The sequence below is a fragment of the Pseudorasbora parva genome, chromosome 2 (genome assembly GCF_024679245.1).
Source record: "Pseudorasbora parva isolate DD20220531a chromosome 2, ASM2467924v1, whole genome shotgun sequence".
Lineage (NCBI taxonomy): Eukaryota > Metazoa > Chordata > Actinopteri > Cypriniformes > Gobionidae > Pseudorasbora > Pseudorasbora parva.
In genome coordinates this window covers 4,104,767-4,124,156 of record NC_090173.1, presented here as the reverse complement: position 1 = coordinate 4,124,156, position 19,390 = coordinate 4,104,767, and the positions used below count along the sequence as shown (strand labels likewise).

The 19,390-nt window shown below is 37.5% G+C and overlaps 1 protein-coding gene across 2 annotated transcripts; it reads left to right on the top strand.

Annotated features, from left to right (window-relative positions):
• The first annotated feature begins 1,733 nt into the window (after positions 1-1,733).
• On the top strand, positions 1,734-14,929 carry LOC137090376 (zinc finger protein 271-like). Of its 2 annotated transcripts, none has more exons than XM_067454351.1 (2): positions 1,734-2,591; positions 14,013-14,929. In XM_067454351.1, the coding sequence occupies exons 1-2, from the start codon at positions 1,734-1,736 to the stop codon at positions 14,811-14,813; spliced, it is 1,659 nt and encodes a 552-aa protein (XP_067310452.1). In that variant the 3' UTR covers positions 14,814-14,929. The 2 variants fall into 2 exon arrangements, with proteins under 2 accessions (XP_067310452.1, XP_067310463.1); XM_067454362.1 differs by lacking the exon at positions 1,734-2,591 and adding an exon at positions 12,919-13,155 and having other exon boundaries at positions 13,819-14,929.
• The last annotated feature ends 4,461 nt before the right edge of the window (positions 14,930-19,390 follow it).

Genomic DNA, 19,390 nt, shown 5'->3' with positions numbered 1-19,390 from the left:
TAGCCTACTAGTAAAAATGTGAATCTGCAATCCTGGCGTCCAATAAGCGCGTGCGTTTGCGGCCGATGACGTCACCGCTCGCTCGCCCCTCCCCCCATTGAGTTTCTTCGTCGAGTCTCTGAGGTGAGTCCAGCAGTTCGCGGTATTTATCCTCATATTTACACACCATCACACACACTTTATACAGTTTGATGAAGCGACAGACTCTTCTGTATTGTTCTCATCGGGCACAGCGGTACTTGAGCGTCTTTTTCTGCCGTCTTCCTCCTGAAATAAACATTTAGTGCAGCAGCAGCGAGCATGAGAGGAACATGTTGAGTTCATTCAGACCTGAGCGAGTGTGTGTGCTTTTGTGTGTGTGATTGTTTCGATGTTAAGAGTGAGAACTATGACTGAATGTCAAGTCAAAAGACAAAGTTTAGTGTTTTTGTATTATATATGTTTTATATAGTTTCTGTTTCACCTCATTTATTATGATGATGTCTTCAGATCTCCTGTAAATTCACACTTAAAGCTCATTTCATTGCTGTCAACAGACTGAGAGTAATTGTTGGTTACTATGTAAGTTTATTTATTTTTATGCTTTCAACTTTTTTCACCTGTCTCTTACCATTACTTATTTTCCGTTGTCATTTATTATTTAAAAAAACAAATATAGCATAGTAGGCCTAACTGAAATGTTTTTGATATTTTTGAGCTCCTCCCACAGCAAACACATAATCAGTGAAGCTCCTCCCACATCAGGTGATCAATAAATGCTGGAATATTCCCATCAGTCTACAAGTGAAGACGAGCATCAAAGCATCAGGAAGAGCTGAAATCTGCAAAGACTGAGTTTATTAAAGAGGACAGTGAGAACACGAGTGATCCAGAACCTGCAGAATGAAACACACTGAAGATCCTGAAGAACAAAGAGGTTGGTGTTTATTCTTCATTCATTCATGATGCTGGAGAACATTCATGATAGAAAGATGTCAAACCTTACAAGTGTTCACACTGTGACATGAGATTCAGTCAGTCATCAGATCTGAAAACACATGAGAGGATCCACAGCAGAGAGAAGCCGCACACGTGTGATCAGTGCGGGAAGAGTTTATCCTTCAAAAGTCACCTGAAGAAACACATGAGGATCCATGCGGTGGAGAAACCACATCAGACAGCATGGTGACATTGATACAATGTTGAGTTTTGATCCAGACAATCATTTTGGTGGAGATTGATTCATATTGATTGTCAACATCGGGTCAAATTAGCTCCCAAATAAATTTTTTGCACCCCAAAACATGAATCAGAACAAAACGAACTGTGATTGGTTGCGTAACATGTCAGTCAAACAGACTTAAAGGGTTAGTACACCCAAAAATGTCATTAATTACTCATGCCGTTGGACACCCGTAAGACCTTTGTTCATCTTAGGAACACAAATTAAGATATTAGTGTTGAAATCCGATGGTTCAGAAAGGCCTCCATTGACACCAATGTCATTTCCTCTCTCAAGACCCATAAAGGCACTAAAGACGTCGTTACAAAGCCCATCTCACTACAGCGGCTCTACAATCATGTTATGAAGCCACGCGAATAGTTTTAGAAAAGGCCCTTAGAAATGACAGTTTTTAGTCAAATAAAATTTGGTGCCAAAATCATGGCAATGCTGCATAATTTGAAATGCTAATTATTACATTAGATAATATTGTCATTTATCAAATATATATTTTTCTTTGGTTTCAGACGTGATGGAAGAGAGTGAGGAGAGTGAAGAACTGAGTGAAGTGGAGGAGGAACATCATGTCAAACCTGGAGAAAAACCTTTGAGTCGCTCAAAGACTAAAAAGACATTTATAAAGAAAAGAGCAAAGAAATCTACAACCTGCACTCAGTGTGGAAAGAGTTTCACTAACACATATAATCTTGAGCTTCACATGAAGATCCACACCGGAGAGAATCCGTACGCATGCAATAAATGTGAAAAGAGATTTTCAAAGAAACGTAATCTTAATATTCACATGAGAGTTCACACAGGAGAGAAGCCGTTCTCATGTGATCAATGTGGGAAGAGTTTCAGTCAAAAGGCATCTCTTGATGTTCACATGAGGATCCACACTGGGGTGAAACCATTCCCATGTGATCAATGTGGAAAAAGTTTCAATCAATCAACACACCTTAAAAGTCACATGAATATCCACACAGGAGAGAAGCCGTACTCATGTGATCAGTGCAGCAAAACATTTATTGATAAATCAAACCTGAAGAGACACCTGAGAGTTCATACGAAGGAGAAGCCACATTCATGTTCTGTGTGTGGAAAGAGTTTTTCACTGCTGCAAACTCTACAAGCACATGAGAAAATACACACTGGTGTGAGAGACTACATGTGCTTTGAGTGTGAGAAGACTTTTACTACAGGGAGTAAGTTAAAACAGCACCAGAGGATTCACACTGGAGAAAAACCTTACAAGTGTTCACACTGTGACAAGAGATTCAGTCAGTCATCAGCTCTGAAAACACATGAGAGGATTCACAGCAGAGAGAAGCCGCACACGTGTGATCAGTGCGGGAAGAGTTTCTCTACTAAAAGTCACCTGAAGAAACACATGAAGATCCATGCGGTGGAGAATCCACCCCAGACAGCATGGTGACATTGATACAATGTTGAGTTTTGATCCAGACAATCATTTTGGTGGAGATTGACATTTCAATGTTTAAAGTGTGTTGGATCAGCATTGAAGCTGTGATGAAAGCCGGCAGCACACACGGGTGGAGACAGTGACACTGAACTAACAGTGATTTGTAGTTGATGAGCACAAGATCATGCAGGTGTGTTTCTCTGCAGAACACAAGTGGGTGTTTCCCAATCAGTGGGGCGTTTTCAAACCATGATGGGCATTGTCATCCGCGGTACCCGATTTGCTCTAATCCACTGCGGGCTTGGTTTAGGGGTGGACCTTCATGAGTTTAACAAGTCTGTTGAAAAATGGTAACAAAAAAATTGGCAAAATTGTTGTTTTAACCCAGAGATTGGGTTGTTTTAAACCAGCAATTGGGTTATTAAACAACCCAATTGCGGGGTTAAAACAACTCAACCGTTGGGTTAAAACAACCCAATTGCTGGGTTAGTCCATTTTCAACCCAACTTGGGTTGTTTTTAACCCAGCATTTTTTAGAGTGTAACTTCCCTAAGTCTCGTTCATTTGGATGTGCGTCATTGCATATGTTGCATGAGTGTCCACTACTGACCGAACCATTGCAATGGACTGAACTGGAACTGTCCATATAAACTTCCCTTGTCCACTTCACAAAGTTGAATGCACTTCAAAAGGATGAAGTTTGCAAGTGGATGTCTAAAAGTGGTGTGGAAATCAGCATCAACTGCCTAATTAATGCTTCTTGACTGACTTCTTTTGAGTGCTTGTTATTTGCGTTTGATTTGTATTGTTACTGACTGTAATTAGAAAAAGAAATCTACATTCTTAAAAATGCATCTCCCTTTAGTAATGTTTATTGTGGAATTCCTGAATAAAGTTCTAACATCATTTAACGGATTTCTTGAAGTGCAAGAGACATGAACATGAGCAGGAATATCACACTGCACACAGCCCATGTCTTCATCCACCAGTGCTGGAGCACATTGCTCCTTTAGTAGGAATGAAGGAAGATGAAGATGGACAATAAAAAAAAAAAGATCTTATCTCCTGCTCCCTTAATTACTAATCATGTAATTATTCATATTTCTGAATCCCTATTAAATTTAATATAACTGATTTCAAAGGTTAGCCTGTTTCCACTAAAACTAAATTAAAAAAAATGTCTTGTGTTTATTTAGTGAAATGTCCAACATTTTGATAATATGGTTGTTAAAAATAGTGAATCATATAAAATAAATGTAAAATAAAAGCTAAAATAATATTTAGTTTGATCCGAGGTTGAAAATCAATTTGAACGTTTCTCCTTTACTGAGCATTTGTTGAAAATAAAGAAATTATTATATCTGATAGTTTAACTGCAAATATAAATGTGCTGAAGTGCTTCAATATTTCTATCATGAATGTTCTCCGGCATCATGAAAGAATGAAGAATAAATGCATTAAATATTTTCTGAGATTGTATTATAACGGTCAAAGTTGAAGGTACTTTTATTTAGATTTGTGATCACTATGCCTAAAAATATTAGCCACTATCGGGGCCAGGCGCAGACAAGAAGACAAGACATGCCAGCATGGCTGGAAGTCTCAAACCAAATGCAACAATGAGCCATTAAAGACCTATTAAGTTGATTTTAGACAAAATAGCAGTACATTTTTAAATACAGTCAATAATAATGATTTAATGGTCTATCACTTTCGACCAATAGGTGGTGCTGTTACGAAACTGATGTGGTGTAGTCAGATTGAGGTGACAATGACACATTCAAAGTTTGGTGTTAAAATGTCAAAGCATTGCAGAGAAACAGCCTTAAGAGTAATAATAAAAGGTATATGTGTAGTGGGTTTTCTTCTGCGTTGTGTTTAATTGTTTTTATTTTTAGACGAATAATAATAAGAGCCCACACAATGATGCAGTTGAAATGGTTCTCTTATTTGCACGATTGAGGGTTTATCTCTGTGTCAAAACAAAACAGACACCATCAGACACAATCCATCAACATCTCTGGTCTAGCTGTGCCTCTCTCCATGACATCCAGCGAATGAGAGCATAACATACAGTAAGAATTAGAGAAACAATTACAATAATAAGAGAAAACAAAAAAATAATAATAAAAAGTATGGAAGAATACAAGAAGAATACAAGAAAGATACTAATGATCCATTTACATACCTGTGTCAAAACAAAACAGACACCATCAGACACAATCCATCAACATCTCTGGTCTAGCTGTACCTGTCAATCATCACATAATGTCTTAATGTAAATACATATGCAAGAAAATGCATTTAACTTATGGATCATTAGCGATAAACAAATACATGGATCGTATGGATCATTAGAGATAAACAAATACAACACATTCACAAATGTACTCAACTCAAGTACTCAAGTAACATGAATGGAAATTCAACTTCATAAAATGCATAGTTCTATAACAAACCGCGATCCGCATATCGCACGTGCAACAGCGGCCATTACTAAACTTCATAAATCGATTAAATGTACTCTTAACATTCTCACTTCAAATTAACAACCTCTGATTAAAGAAAGGTTATTAAATAAACTCATTTTCCACAGATAATCGCTAAACAACAACTACTAAACACAATTGAAGCACATTTGCGAGGAGCTAGTAAAAACGTACCTCTCTCCATGACATCTAGTGAAAGAGAGAGCGCGCACGGAAATTACATCAGTTTTCACCTCACACTTGCGCATGACGTCACTTACGTATAGTACGTTTTTAACTTTTTACACTTGCACAAATAAATCCGTAAAACAAAAACCCAAGATACAAATATACAAATATAAAGAAACGAAAACACTTTGTAAATTACAAGCATATTATGCTTATAATCACATGACTATAGTTCAGACTTTTCTTCCAAAACGAATTTCAAAATAAAAGTTACTCCAAAATTAATAGTAAAGTACTACTTATTTCAATAATCTAGTGTAACAACATTCACTCGTTACATATGAAAACTGTTTTGTCTATCAACACAAAATGAATAACTATTTGTCGGCATGGTCTGAAGACGATACAGTTCAATTTTTGTGAAAATCGGACAAATGGTCTAAGATGAGTTTGAAAAAGTAGGTTTTTAACAAATAACAAGATGGAGGACAGATAGGTTTGCAAAACACGGCAAAATTGGGTTGAAATGTAAGTGTCCCCAAATGAGCAAGCCAAGCCAAAAGCACCGGTGGCAAGGAACCAAAACTGTCAAAAAATCTTGGTAGAAACCAGGCTCAGTCAGGGTGCCAGTTCTCCTCTGGCTGATGAACAGTGTATGATTATAATTCTGGCAACATTACAGTTCAGAAGTCATATTAGATAAATAGATATTTGTAGGATTATTTGATAGATTGGAGTCGTCGTGCCGGAGATGGGTTTATTAAGGATGTCTTTTCGAGTTGGCATTTACAGGGCATAGTTTAATTGACACGCTCTCTGCAGACATTTCAGGGATGCATTGGTCATGTCCAGGCGTAAGTCCACCCTCTGATCAGCATACAGTCCAGTAGCAGGAAGTGTGGCAAATACAAATGATTGATGTAGTCCTCCTATTTTTATATAATTAAATGCATATAGTACACCGTGCTCTATGTTCCTAAAACCACAAGGTGGTGTTGGCACAGGTGCAAGGGTCTTTCATTGCTCTTGCAGCTTTAATGTAGTTTTGTATTTTTTTCTTTTTGGGACCTCAGGAAGAGTAGTCCCTGCCTAGGTAGTGGCCAATGGGGATCCAAATAAACAAATAAACTCAGATCATAGATGGGAAAGAGCATTCATGGCAATACAGGTAATTTAATTAAGAATTTTTTTTATTATTATTATTTATTTTTACAGTTATATCATCTCTCTGCTTGTTTTAGGTGTGGTGTCCTCAAAGGGGGGCCATAGATTATATGTGTCAACATTGTTGTAAATATCTCATTTTGTTTTAAAGTTATATCCACTTATATCTATGAGAGCATGGGCTGTACTAATTGGATTTTACCACTTCCAAAATGTTGGCTTTTGGTCATTATTGTTTAGCTATTGACCTATGTAAATATTCTGCATCTCCTGTTGTGGTTTTGTTTTGATTGGACTAACTGTTTCGAAGACATTCGCAAATGTTTTTTAGGTGCTAAAGTACACCTTTTCACAAACCATAAGGTGAAACCTGGCATGTTTGGTATTATTGGACTCAGGAGTCTAAGGAGGGGAATACTGTGAAAAACACTGGCTTGAAAATTCTCAGGCTCCTTCAGGGCATTGTGCCAATGACGTATACTGGGTTTGCGATACGCCAGTGTCCTCATAGGCTATCATGGCACACAGAATGAAGACAACGAATGCCCATTTTCATCTGACTAATGTGTGGATGTGTATATTGTCAGTTTCATTTGTTTCTCCACTGTTAGAGTGCCACCAAGTGGTCAATCGTTGCGATTTTTTTTCATTTGATCTCACGCCGGCTTCACACTGCACGCGTAAGCAGGGCGTAGGCAGCCCCGAAGCAGCACGTGTGTAAAGCAGTAGCAGCGCGCGCACTTTTTGCTTTCACACAGGCAGCGTTTGTCGCGCGCAGTTTATTGTATGCTTTGTTCTAGACCACACACAAACCCACTCACGGTCTTAGAAGCAGCAATGTACTGATCTGTACCAATGTGATGAAATAAAGAGCAAAGAACATAGGAAAAATCTTGCTGCTTCATGTCTCTAACCGGACATCTGTGGTGAACTAGTTCCCAACTGGCAACCCCCGGGTGAAAGAAATCAGTGTTCTTTATGGTCCTTCGAGCCGGAGACAGAGTTTTCCACAGATATGGAGAAGCAACCTTTGATGCAGCATAAAACGCAGCATATCATGATGATTATCACAGTCCACAACAATGGTATACCACAGATCGGTGGGACCAGCATGTGGAAGCATTACAGAAGGAAAATGCTGATGTGAGGAAACTCCACAGTGACCTGATTAGCACAGTTCAACAGCTGAAGGAGGAAAGAGATGATCTAAAGCAGGGCCAAAAGTAAGTTCACGTCACAGATGTCTGAAATACAAGCAGAGGTAAAACAGTTTGTGGCAAACTCAGCAGCCGCAACTCCCTCAGAGATTATCTCCATTACCTGTATCTGATCTGTCAGAGACCCTAGACTGCCCTAAACCAGTACCAGCCCCACGGATGCCTAGAGTGACTAGAACAGGGTCGAATCCAAAATACGGCCAAGTATCTCATGATACATCTCAAGGTAGTAGCTCAGCGGAAAGTGTAGGAAAGTATTAGGAGTATTAGGTGTAGGAGTATTCAAGCAGTCAAGAAAGTCTGTTCTCTTCTGTAGATGGCATGAGAAACCTGCACCTGAGCTCCTCCAGGCAACAAAAGCGTAACATCAGTCCGTTGAAAGACCGATTAGTAAAGGAAAAGATGGATGACCTGAAGCCAACATGGTTCCAAGGAGTCATGTCTGATTTCCCTCTCCACAATCTTCCTTCAGGCAACGACACAAGCTTTCATCTAGGAGTAGGAGAAGACACCACCACTCTCCAAGTGCATTGGTTGACCAAGAACGAGTATATCGTGGCCCTACGCCTACGATTCCTGATGACCTGATTCACCCAAACCCCAGGGAGTTTGCACGGCTTAAGCTTGCCTTTGAAAACATTCTGCCAGCTGATACCACAGAGTGCTTCAAATTCCATATTCTGCTAGAACATCTCAAGCTTGAGGAAGCACAGCTAATTGCTTAATCTTACAGCAGTTCTCATCATCCTTATACCCATACAATGGATCCACTCAACAAGCAGTATGGCCAGCAACATCAATTGGCGTTACACCGCATAGTGAAATTGATGGAGTGACCACCGCATAGTGAAATTGATGCAGGGACCGAGCATCAACACTGGAGACATCAAAACATTCCAGATGTATGCTCTGAGGGTGAGATCTTTGGTGGGAACGTTGCGACAACTAGGTAAGCCTGGCAATGTAGAACTAAGATGCGGATCGTATGTGTCCAGACTACTGAGTAAATTGCCACATGATCTGCAGTTACCAGCAGTCATATCACCCTGTAGGCCAAGACTGGTTTCCCACTGAAGCTAACAGGGCTGAGCCTGGTCAGTACCTGGATGGGAGACCAACTGGGTTAACTAGGCAGCTGCTGGTAGAGGTGTTAGTGAGGCCAGCAAAAAAGGACCATCCTTCGACGGCTTTAGTAGGAATGTAAAGCTCTTCGAGTGCCTTGAAAAGCGCTATATAAATCGAACAAATTATTATTACCATCTTGGGACCCACCAAGGAAGGTAAAACCATTCCACAAAGGGACAGAAGTTCTATTCAGCACTAAGAAATTCCCTTCAATGCCTCCATCACCTGCCACAATTAAAGGGGGGGGGGATGCTGTTTCATGCATTGCAAGCTTTTTACACTGTTAAAGACTTGGATTCCCATCCTAAACATAGACACAGTTTCAAAAACTAAGTTGAACGTTTGATGGAGTATTTCTATGTCAAAAATGGACTCGGACATGGACTCGGAACACTGGGACTTGAGACTTGACTCGGACTCGACAGTTGGTGACTCGACTACAACACTGAGTCACACTATCAAATATATTGTTTTCTTGCTTGTGTTCAACAAATGGTCAGTAAAGGGAGAAACGTTCATATTGATTGTCAACATCAGGTCAAACTAAATATTATTTAGCTTTTGTATGATTCACTATTTTTTTGCAACCATGTTACCAAAATGTTGTACATTTCTCAATATGGTTTACAGTATAGTGATTTTGACTTTGATTTGGATTTTTTTTCTAGTAATTGACAGTAAACAACGAATTTAAACAAAATATATAAAGTAAATCCAGAATGGCTGACAGGGTTTTAAGCAAAACTTGCTTAATCTGATTTATAGTTACTGATAAAGTTTTATTTCTCATAAATTATTCACAGTTATAGAGATTATTCTTCTCACTGTAACTTTGGTAAAACGGTTGATGAATGTGATCAACACTGTACAGTTTGAGACGATGGACTGAGATTATTTTCTTGTCCTCCCATCATGTTTCAGAAAGAGCCCCGATGATGTCACTTCCTTTGCGTTAGAATTTTGAGAAATGCTCTTTTATTTCAAATGAGGAAAATCATGGCAGCCTTAACAAGGTTGAGTAAAACATGTAGGACACGGATAATGCTAATAAAAAACTGTGCTCCAAAATGTAAACATATACAATCTACTCCACTTAACTGTGCAACTGATATACTGAAAATTAAATGAATAAACCAGACCTGATGGAAGAGTGAAGTGGAGGATGTCTCACAATGAGTTGTATTAGTGACACTTCAAAGTTGGAAAATACAGTTTTCAACACATCTTCAAACTTTTGAATTCATTTTACCAACAAAAAATGCCTAACCACTTGCCAGTCACCCCCCATTTCGACATACCCCAAATAAAAGGGCTGGCTCTCTTTAAGTATACTTAAGTATACGCTCTTAAGACACATAAGTAACATATATCAAGAAAGCCAACACTAAAGAGTTTACAATTCAAGACTCAGAATTACTGTTTAATATGAATATATATAGGCCCAAACTTTAAAACAAAAATAATCAAATATTAAAATATATTTTTAAATGTATAAAAATATTATGTGACTGTAGTATAACAACTTATAACCACAGCTAATGTGAAGCCACAAGTGTGGTCAAGCTTTATTTAAAATCTGAGGATGAAATCTCTAAAATCATGCATTTTATGAAGCATATTGAATGGCATGTCATGCGAAGATGCAAATTTTTATGTTATTGTAATCTATAGTGTTTGCATTTACTTTCGATCGCGACATACAGTGGGATTCAGTGATGTTAAAATGTTATATTTAACATTTTATAAGGAGCTAAAAATAAAAAAAGTTTGTGTTCTGTTCGATTAACTGAGACTTCTTACAGCCCTTGCATGCTGTTGCCCTTGTTTGTTTAGTTGCTTCTATTGCTCTCCTCTTTTGTAAGTCGCTTTGGATAAAAGCGTTTGCCAAAATTATTACATGTAAATGTATATTGAGCCATATGAGACATTTTAAATCTATACATAAATGTTCATTTTGAAACCCGGAAACAATACATTTTGCTTTGTGGTGCTCTTTATTATTAAAGGTTTTATGGTCATTGTCAGTTTATGTACAGAACTAACATGTTAATGATCAAATTAATTTATTATATTGAATGTAGTTATAATAAAGTTAAACTATGTCATTTTGTGGTAAATTATCTTTTAATAGAGCATTTCAGATTGTTTGTAAACAATGGGCACCAGGATACTTCCGGGTGGCAGAACGCGAGCGTCTTCTACTGACAAACTGAAGAGATCAGCCGGCTACTGTTAACAGTTACAGAGTTAAGAACATTGTTGTTGATTAAAGTTGAAACTATGATGAAAACGTGTTGTGTTTGGGGTTGCTCCGTCAGATATACACCAAAAGGTGTAGGACTGTATCGATTTCCTTCAGAAAAAAGTAAATATATCCAGCAAAACCAGTGTGTGAGGAGGCTAAAGCGAGTGGACGTCGTCAGAAGAGGTGCTACAGAGAAGAATTCTCAAAACGGTCCATCTACAAAATCATAGCAGAGCATAATTATCTTCAGCTGGGGCAATTCAAGACTAATATTAGTAAACTTTAGATCTCTTTTAAAGATCGAACTCATTGCCAGTCACTGCCTGAAGTAAAGTAGGAAGAGACCGAACTTTTAGTGTCATGTAGGCTACTGATCGAATGGCAATGGAAGAAATAGGAAAAGCAGAACATAGTTGTAGGCTGATGGATGAGTGATGCGTGTACCACACTGGCTTCATCATCACAGCGAGATTAGTTTGAGTGAATGCCTAACGTTAGCGGAGGAGCGCTTGTCTACAGCACGCTATCCTTGTGACCTTCAGAAGCTCACGTCTGTGCTATCCGATCCGACTCCGAGCAACAGAAAACCATCATAGCCTTTTTAGTTAGATAACAGGGAAATAGACCATCTACGATAGCCTAACATATAGTAAATCAAACAGCAACAGTCACTAAAATAACTACTCAATGGTAGGCTGAGGCTCATTTAAAAATGATGGTATTAGACTAGCACTATATCTACTGGAGCAAGGTTAGGCGTTTCACGTATCGCTATCTCCTGAATTAATTAATCAGTCCCTCAATAATCATGTTAACTATGTCTGAATCCCAAGCAATTTACTAGTGTTGCCATAGGAACGCTTCGGCTTTTGCCACCCGGACAAACGTTTATTACTGTTGTGACGTCATGGTGAATTGTCCTATAGAGCAGTTGAATAGTCTTTTGTCATATATCCTGAGTGTAATAATGTGTTTGTAAGAGCAAACAGTCAGAATAAAGTGAGATGATCTGCTGATGATCCTGAATGTCTTGTTGAATGAGTGTTGATAGTCTGAGGCTCATCAATATTAATAGAGCTGCTGAAAAGACTCTTTATTTCATCTCAATAGTTCCTGTTTTCACCTCATTTATTATGATGATGTCTTCACATCTCCTGTAAATTCACACTTAAAGCTCATTTCATTGGGGTCAACAGACTGAGGGGATTTGATGAACAAACTATGAGAGCAGTGGCAGAAAATCTGTTACATTATAATGTAAATGATTTCTGGAAGAATGTAAGAGCATAAAATAGGAATAATGTGATATTACCATGCTCTATTTCTGGAGCCGAGAATATAGTTGAACTCAGAAGACATTATTCTGCCTTGTTCATTTGGCTAAAGAATGAACTGCATGAAGTGGAAAAGGTTTCCTGTACTGATATAATGGGCATTACAACTAATGTTATATGGCCAAGTAAATATGTTGGTGAGAATGTCATTTGTTTTCAGATCAGGTTAAGATTAACCTTTTTAGAGTAACTGTACTTCCTTTAATACTGTTCCCTTTTGGGTCAAGTTTAAAAAAGTCAGTTTATGTAAGTACTGGTATAATTGTTTCGTTTAAATGTTTTGTACTGTTTGTAATTTTGTGTTAGTTGTTGTATGTCTCTTCTCTAATGGACCTTGAGTCTGGAAATAAAGTTGAATTGAAAAAACAAACAAACTGTTGGTTACTAAATGTATGTTTATTTCTTTCTTTATGCTTTCATTTTTTTTCTTATCATTATTTATATTTGGAATAATTTCATTACATTATTTATGTTCTGTTATCATTTAGTTTTAAAACAAATTCAGTAACAGAAATATTTTTGATCTTAGCAGATCAGCTCCTCCCACACTGGAATTCATCATCAGTGAAGCTCCTCCCACAGCAATCACATCATCAGTGAAGCTCCTCCCACATCAGTTGATCAATAAATGCTGGAATATTCCCATCAGTCTACAAGTGAAGACGAGCATCAAAGCATCAGGAAGAGCTGAAATCTGCAAAGACTGAGTTTATTAAAGAGGACAGTGAGAACACGAGTGATCCAGAACCTGCAGAATGAAACACACTGAAGATCCCGAAGAACAAAGAGGTTGGTGTTTATTCTTCATTCATTCATGATGCTGAAGAACATTCGTGATAGGAAGACTCAACACTTCAGCACATTTAGAGAAACAGTTACACTCTCAAATAGGTACTGAATTTAACAAATGGTCAGTAGAGGGAGGTTTGAGACACTTTCATATGGATTGTCACCATCGGGTCAAATTAGCTCCCAAATTACATTTTTGCACCCCAAAACATGACTCGGAACAAAACGAACTGTGATTGGTTGCGTAACATGTCAGTCAAACAGACTTAAAGGGTTAGTTCACCCAAAAATGAAAATTCTGTCATTAATTACTCATGCCGTTGGACACCCGTAAGACCTTTGTTCATCTTAGGAACACAAATTAAGATATTAGTGTTGAAATCCGATGGCTCAGAAAGGCCTCCATTGACACCAATGTCATTTCCTCTCTCAAGACCCATAAAGGCACTAAAGACGTCGTTACAAAGCCCATCTCACTACAGCGGCTCTACAATCATGTTATGAAGCCACGCAAATAGTTTTAGAAAAGGCCCTTAGAAATGAGAGTTTTAGTCAAATAAAAGTTGGTGCCAAAATCATGGCAATGCTGCATAATTTGAAATGCTAATTATTACATTAGATAATATTGTCATTTATCAAATATATATTTTTCTTTGGTTTCAGACGTGATGGAAGAGAGTGAGGAGAGTGAAGAACTGAGTGAAGTGGAGGAGGAACATCATGTCAAACCTGGAGAAAAACCTCTGAGTCGCTCAAAGACTAAAAAGACATTTATGAAGAAAACAAAAGCCAATAAATCTACAACCTGCACTCAGTGTGGAAAGAGTTTCACTAACACATATAATCTTGAGCTTCACATGAGGATCCACACCGGAGAGAAGCCGTTCTCATGTGATCAGTGCGGGAAGAGCTTCACATACAAAAAAAATCTTAAGGAACATATGAAGATCCACACCGGAGAGAAGCCGTACGCATGCAATAAATGTGAAAAGAGCTTTTCAAATAAACGTAATCTTAATATTCACATGAGAGTTCACACAGGAGAGAAGCCGTTCTCATGTGATCAATGTGGGAAGAGTTTCAGTCAAAAGGCATCTCTTGATGTTCACATGATGATCCACACTGGGGTGAAACCATTCCCATGTGATCAATGTGGAAAAAGTTTCAATCTATCAACAAACCTTAAAAGTCACATGAATATCCACACAGGAGAGAAGCCGTACTCATGTGATCAGTGCAGCAAAACATTTATTGATACATCAACCCTGAAGAGACACCTGAGAGTTCATACGAAGGAGAAGCCACATTCATGTTCTGTGTGTGGAAAGAGTTTTTCACTGCTGCAAACTTTACAAACACATGAGAAAATACACACTGGTGTGAGAGACTACATGTGCTTTGAGTGTGAGAAGACTTTTACTACAGGGAGTAAGTTAAAACGGCACCAGAGGATTCACACTGGAGAAAAACCTTACAAGTGTTCACACTGTGACAAGAGATTCAGTCAGTCATCAGATCAGAAATCACACGAGAGGATTCACAGCAGAGAGAAGCCGCACACGTGTGATCAGTGTGGGAAGAGTTTCTCTATTAAAAGTTACCTGAAGAAACACATGAAGATCCATGCGGTGGAGAAACCACCCCAGACAGCATGGTGACATTGATACAATGTTGAGTTTTGATCCAGACAATCATTTTGGTGGAGATTGACATTTCAATGTTTAAAGTGTGTTGGATCAGCATTGAAACTGTGATGTAAGCCGGCAGCACACACGGGTGGAGACAGTGACACTGAACTAACAGTGATTTGTAGTTGATGAGCACAAGATCATGCTGGTGTGTTTCTCTGCAGAACACAAGTGGGTGTTTCCCAATCAGTGGGGCGTTTTCAAACCATGATGGGCATTGTCATCCGCGGTACCTGATTTGCTCTAATCCACTGCGGGCTTGGTTTAGGGGTGGACCTTCATGAGTTTAACAAGTCTGTTGAAAAATGGTAACAAAAAAATTGGCAAAATTGTTAAATTGTTGTTTTAACCCAGAGATTGGGTTGTTTTAAACCAGCAATTGGGTTATTAAACAACCCAATTGCGGGGTTAAAACAACTCAACCGTTGGGTGAAAACAACCCAATTGCTGGGTTAGTCCATTTTCAACCCAAATTGGGTTGTTTTTAACCCAGCATTTTTTAGAGTGCAACTTCCCTAAGTCTCGTTCACTCGGATGTGCGTCATTTCATACGTTGCATGAGTGTCCACTACTGACCGAACCATTGCAATGGACTGAACTGGAATGCCCTAAGCCATTGATCACTTGGAATCCACTATGGAGTTGATTATTATTATTTTTTCCTTTACGAAATAGTTTAATGCAGCATTCTATAGGTATATAGGTGTGCTTGGGTTGTTTTAACAGCATAGAGTTGTTTGTGGTGAGATAAATTAAACGCGATATGCGGTCACGTCACAATCGTGTTGCATTGTGCTATATGAAGCTGCCTGAAGTGTACATATGAAGTAGACAAAAGTAGACAAAAGGGTCTGTCCATATAAACTTCCCTTGTCCACTTCACAAAGTTGAATGCACTTCAAAAGGATGAAGTTTGCAAGTGGATGTCTAAAAGTGGTGTGGAAAGCAGTATCAACTGCCTAATTAATGCTTCTTGACTGACTTCTTTTGAGTGCTTGTTATTTGCGTTTGATTTGTATTGTTACTGACTGTAATTAGAAAAATAAATCTACATTCTTAAAAATGCATCTCCCTTTAGTAATGTTTATTGGGGAATTCCTGAATAAAGTTCTAACATCATTTAACGGATTTCTTGAAGTGCAAGAGACATGAACATGAGCAGGAATATCACACTGCACACAGCCCATGTCTTCATCCACCAGTGCTGGAGCACATTGCTCCTTTAGTAGGAATAAAGGAAGATGAAGATGGACAATAAAAAAAAAGATCTTATCTCCTGCTCCCTTAATTACTAATCATGTAATTATTCATATTTCTGAATCCCTATTAAATTTAATATAACTGATTTTTTCCACTAAAACTAAAAAAAAAAAAAATGTCTTGTCTTTATTTTGCGAAATGTCCAACATTTTGATAATATGGTTGTTAAAAATAGTGAATCATATAAAATAAATGTAAAATAAAAGCTAAAATAATATTTAGTTTGACCCAAGGTTGACAATCAATTCTCAGACATCATGAAAGAATGAAGAATAAATGCATTAAATATTTTCTGAGATTTTATTATAACAGGGTCAAAGTTCAAGGTACTTTTATTTAGATTTGTGATCACAATGCCTAAAAATATGTAACTTCAGATCTAACTGGAGGGGGCTGTGCAATCTTTAATAGACAATTGTCAAGCGGAGATATATGACGCAAATTGTTCATTAAAAGTAAATCTTTCTTGGGTTTCAGGATTAAAGTAATTAAACCTTGAGTGAGAGTTTGGGGGGAGGGGGGTCTCATGCTGTATGCTTTCTTCAAAGAGCTTAAGTAAAAAAGGGATAATTCTTTAGAAAACTGTTAGTTGTTATAAACAGACAGACAAGGGGACCAAGGGCTGGTGGAATATGACAGAGTATATTGAAATACCAGAATTAGTTTAGCTTAGTTTATTCAGTCATTTATCCAAAGAGAAAACAAAACAAAACAAAAAAAATAATAATACAAAAACAAAACAAAAAAATAATCCTTCAAGATTTCAAAGACAAGGACAAAGACCGAAAGGGTCTAGGCTGAAGTCTGAACTTATTATGCCTAGCCCTCTTACCATAGGACAATATATCAAGAAGAAAACAAAGTCATGCATACTATACTTTACTTTACCTAAAACTTAAATTAAAGCAGAATTAAATAAGGTTAATCATCTTCCCATTAGTGCACACCTTTGTTATAATAATAATCATATTAATTAATTAATTAATTATTTTTTTATAATTCTAATACCTTATATGTTTCAATGTTTCTAGATTTGTACTTTTTTTAAAATAATTTTACTATATAACACCCTTTTAATTTATCATGTAAACTATTCCAGAGTTACCCCTCTGACTGAAATACATTTACTTTTTTTATTTGTTCTCACACTGTTTTTTTTAAAGATACCTATTCCTCTGAGGTTATACTGACTCTCTCTGAGCTTGATTTTTACATTTTTCTACAATTCCAATTATTTCATTTTCATCTACACTGATTTGGTTTTATAAGTTGTTCATTAATTCCATTTGTATCTTTTGGTTCAATAATTTGGTTGAAAAATGTAGGTCCTACACTTACAAAGAAATTGTTAAAAGCATTTGTAATTTCCTGAGTCTTATTAATAATTAAATTATCTTTCACATAGTAGTTAGGAAACTCTGCTTTTTTAGGCCCATTCTTGATTATAGTATTCACTACTTTCCAAATCTCTTGGATATTACTCTGGTACTGTTCCAATTTATTCTGATAATAATTCTTCCTGTTCAATCTAATTATATTTATCAATTTATTTGTACACTCTAAAAATGGCTGGGTTAAAAACAACCCAATTGGCAACCCAGCGCTGGGTAAATATTGGACAGAACACATGCTGGGTTAAATTAACCCAGTAGCTGGGCTGTTGAGAAAACCCATAATGTAGTCAATGTTTTACAATTAATGGATTTGCTATTCTGGGTTATTATTGCTGGGTTGTTCTTAAAAAATCTCCTGTGCATTAGCCTACTGTAAAACTAGACAATCATGAAGGAACAAATGAAGAACGCATGTTTAGACTGTTAAAACCATTATTTCTATTGCTTGACAAATGGTACAATACACAAATGTGTTAAAAATGAGTTGGCAACAATGACAACTACAAACCTAATATATTCTGTCAATTTATTCACGATTAAATCAAACTTTTATTTTGACGGTTTGCCGTGACTTTTGAGTCTCTGTGTTCATGATATGACATGCGCCCCTGTCATTCATACAGAGACGCAAAACATGGAAGAGTTATATTTAAATAGTATTTAATATACACAGACACTGGTATATATTCGGCTACAGTCTGAGCCCTGCGTGACGCGACTGAAGGCAGCTGTAGGACCGAATATAGTCTACTTGTGAGTCGATGCTATACAGATACTATCGTCACATTTTTAACATTTCAGTATGTACTTGGTACCGAAGTACCGGTACTTGTGACATCCCTACATGCAACCATGGTTAATTTTCGTAAGGGTATCATGGTTCTTTGTAATCACAAGCTGTATTAATATCGTCTCACATGCCTAAGTTACCTAAACTAACACGAGTCAGTACATTGCATCGGATTCTGAGGTAAAACTTTTGTCGTCTTAACGTCATGTAAGCTTAAGAATTGGTGCCAAAGAAGAAAAAAACTATAATTATGCTAATTATTAGTGAAAATATATGAACTTATCTTAAAACATCTGCAAGCAGTGGCTTTGCCTTTTGCATTGTCCTTTCAAAATGACAGTTTGGGTGCGAATTTAAACAAATTAAGGCGGAAAGCAAGTGAAATAACCAAGCGCTGGGTAGAATCAACCAAGCATTGCGACCCAGTAGGTTTAACCCAACGACTGGAAATTTGAAACTACCCAATGGTGTTTAAAATGTGATCAAATAACCCAGGATTATAAAGAGGACAGTGAGAACACGAGTGATCCAGAACCTGCAGAATGAAACACACTGAAGATCCTGAAGAACAAAGAGGTTGGTGTTTATTCTTCATTCATTCATGATGCTGGGGAACATTCATGATAGGAAGATTCAACACTTCAGTATATTTAGATAAATTTAAATGGGATTTTTGTTGTTTTACCTAACCACCAAGCTGTATCAAGTAAATTAAGTTAAAAATGGTGGACAGGGTATGTAAGCATAACTCAAGCAAATACTGATGTTACAGATCAAGCTGTATTTCTCGTAAATGATAACAGTCATCCACAGTAGCTTATTCTTCTTACTGTAACTTTGGTAAGAGGGTTTCTGCAGACACTGTAAACTTGAACAGGAATGAAGTGAGAATCACTTGAGCTTGTGTGTCAGTGTCCCGCATTCATAAGTGTATGAATGGAAGTCAATGCAACGGTTTGAAATTCAGACACTGAGGCCAGGGATACTTGACGTATCTTCAGCAGGATTCTTTGAGGATTGTTTGTGATGCTCCAGTCATCAATTCTGCTAGTCTCATTGTAGTTTATATACACTTTACGTGGTCAGTGAAGTGTAGTTACCTG

Coding starts and splice junctions, on each gene's coding strand:
- LOC137090376 (XM_067454351.1), top strand. CDS start 1,734: ATGGAAGAGAGTGAGGAGAGTGAAGAACTGAGTGAAGTGGAGGAGGAA. Junction 2,592..14,012: donor AAAGTCACCTGAAGAAACAC/ATGAAGATCCAT, acceptor CTTGAGCTTCAC/ATGAGGATCCACACCGGAGA.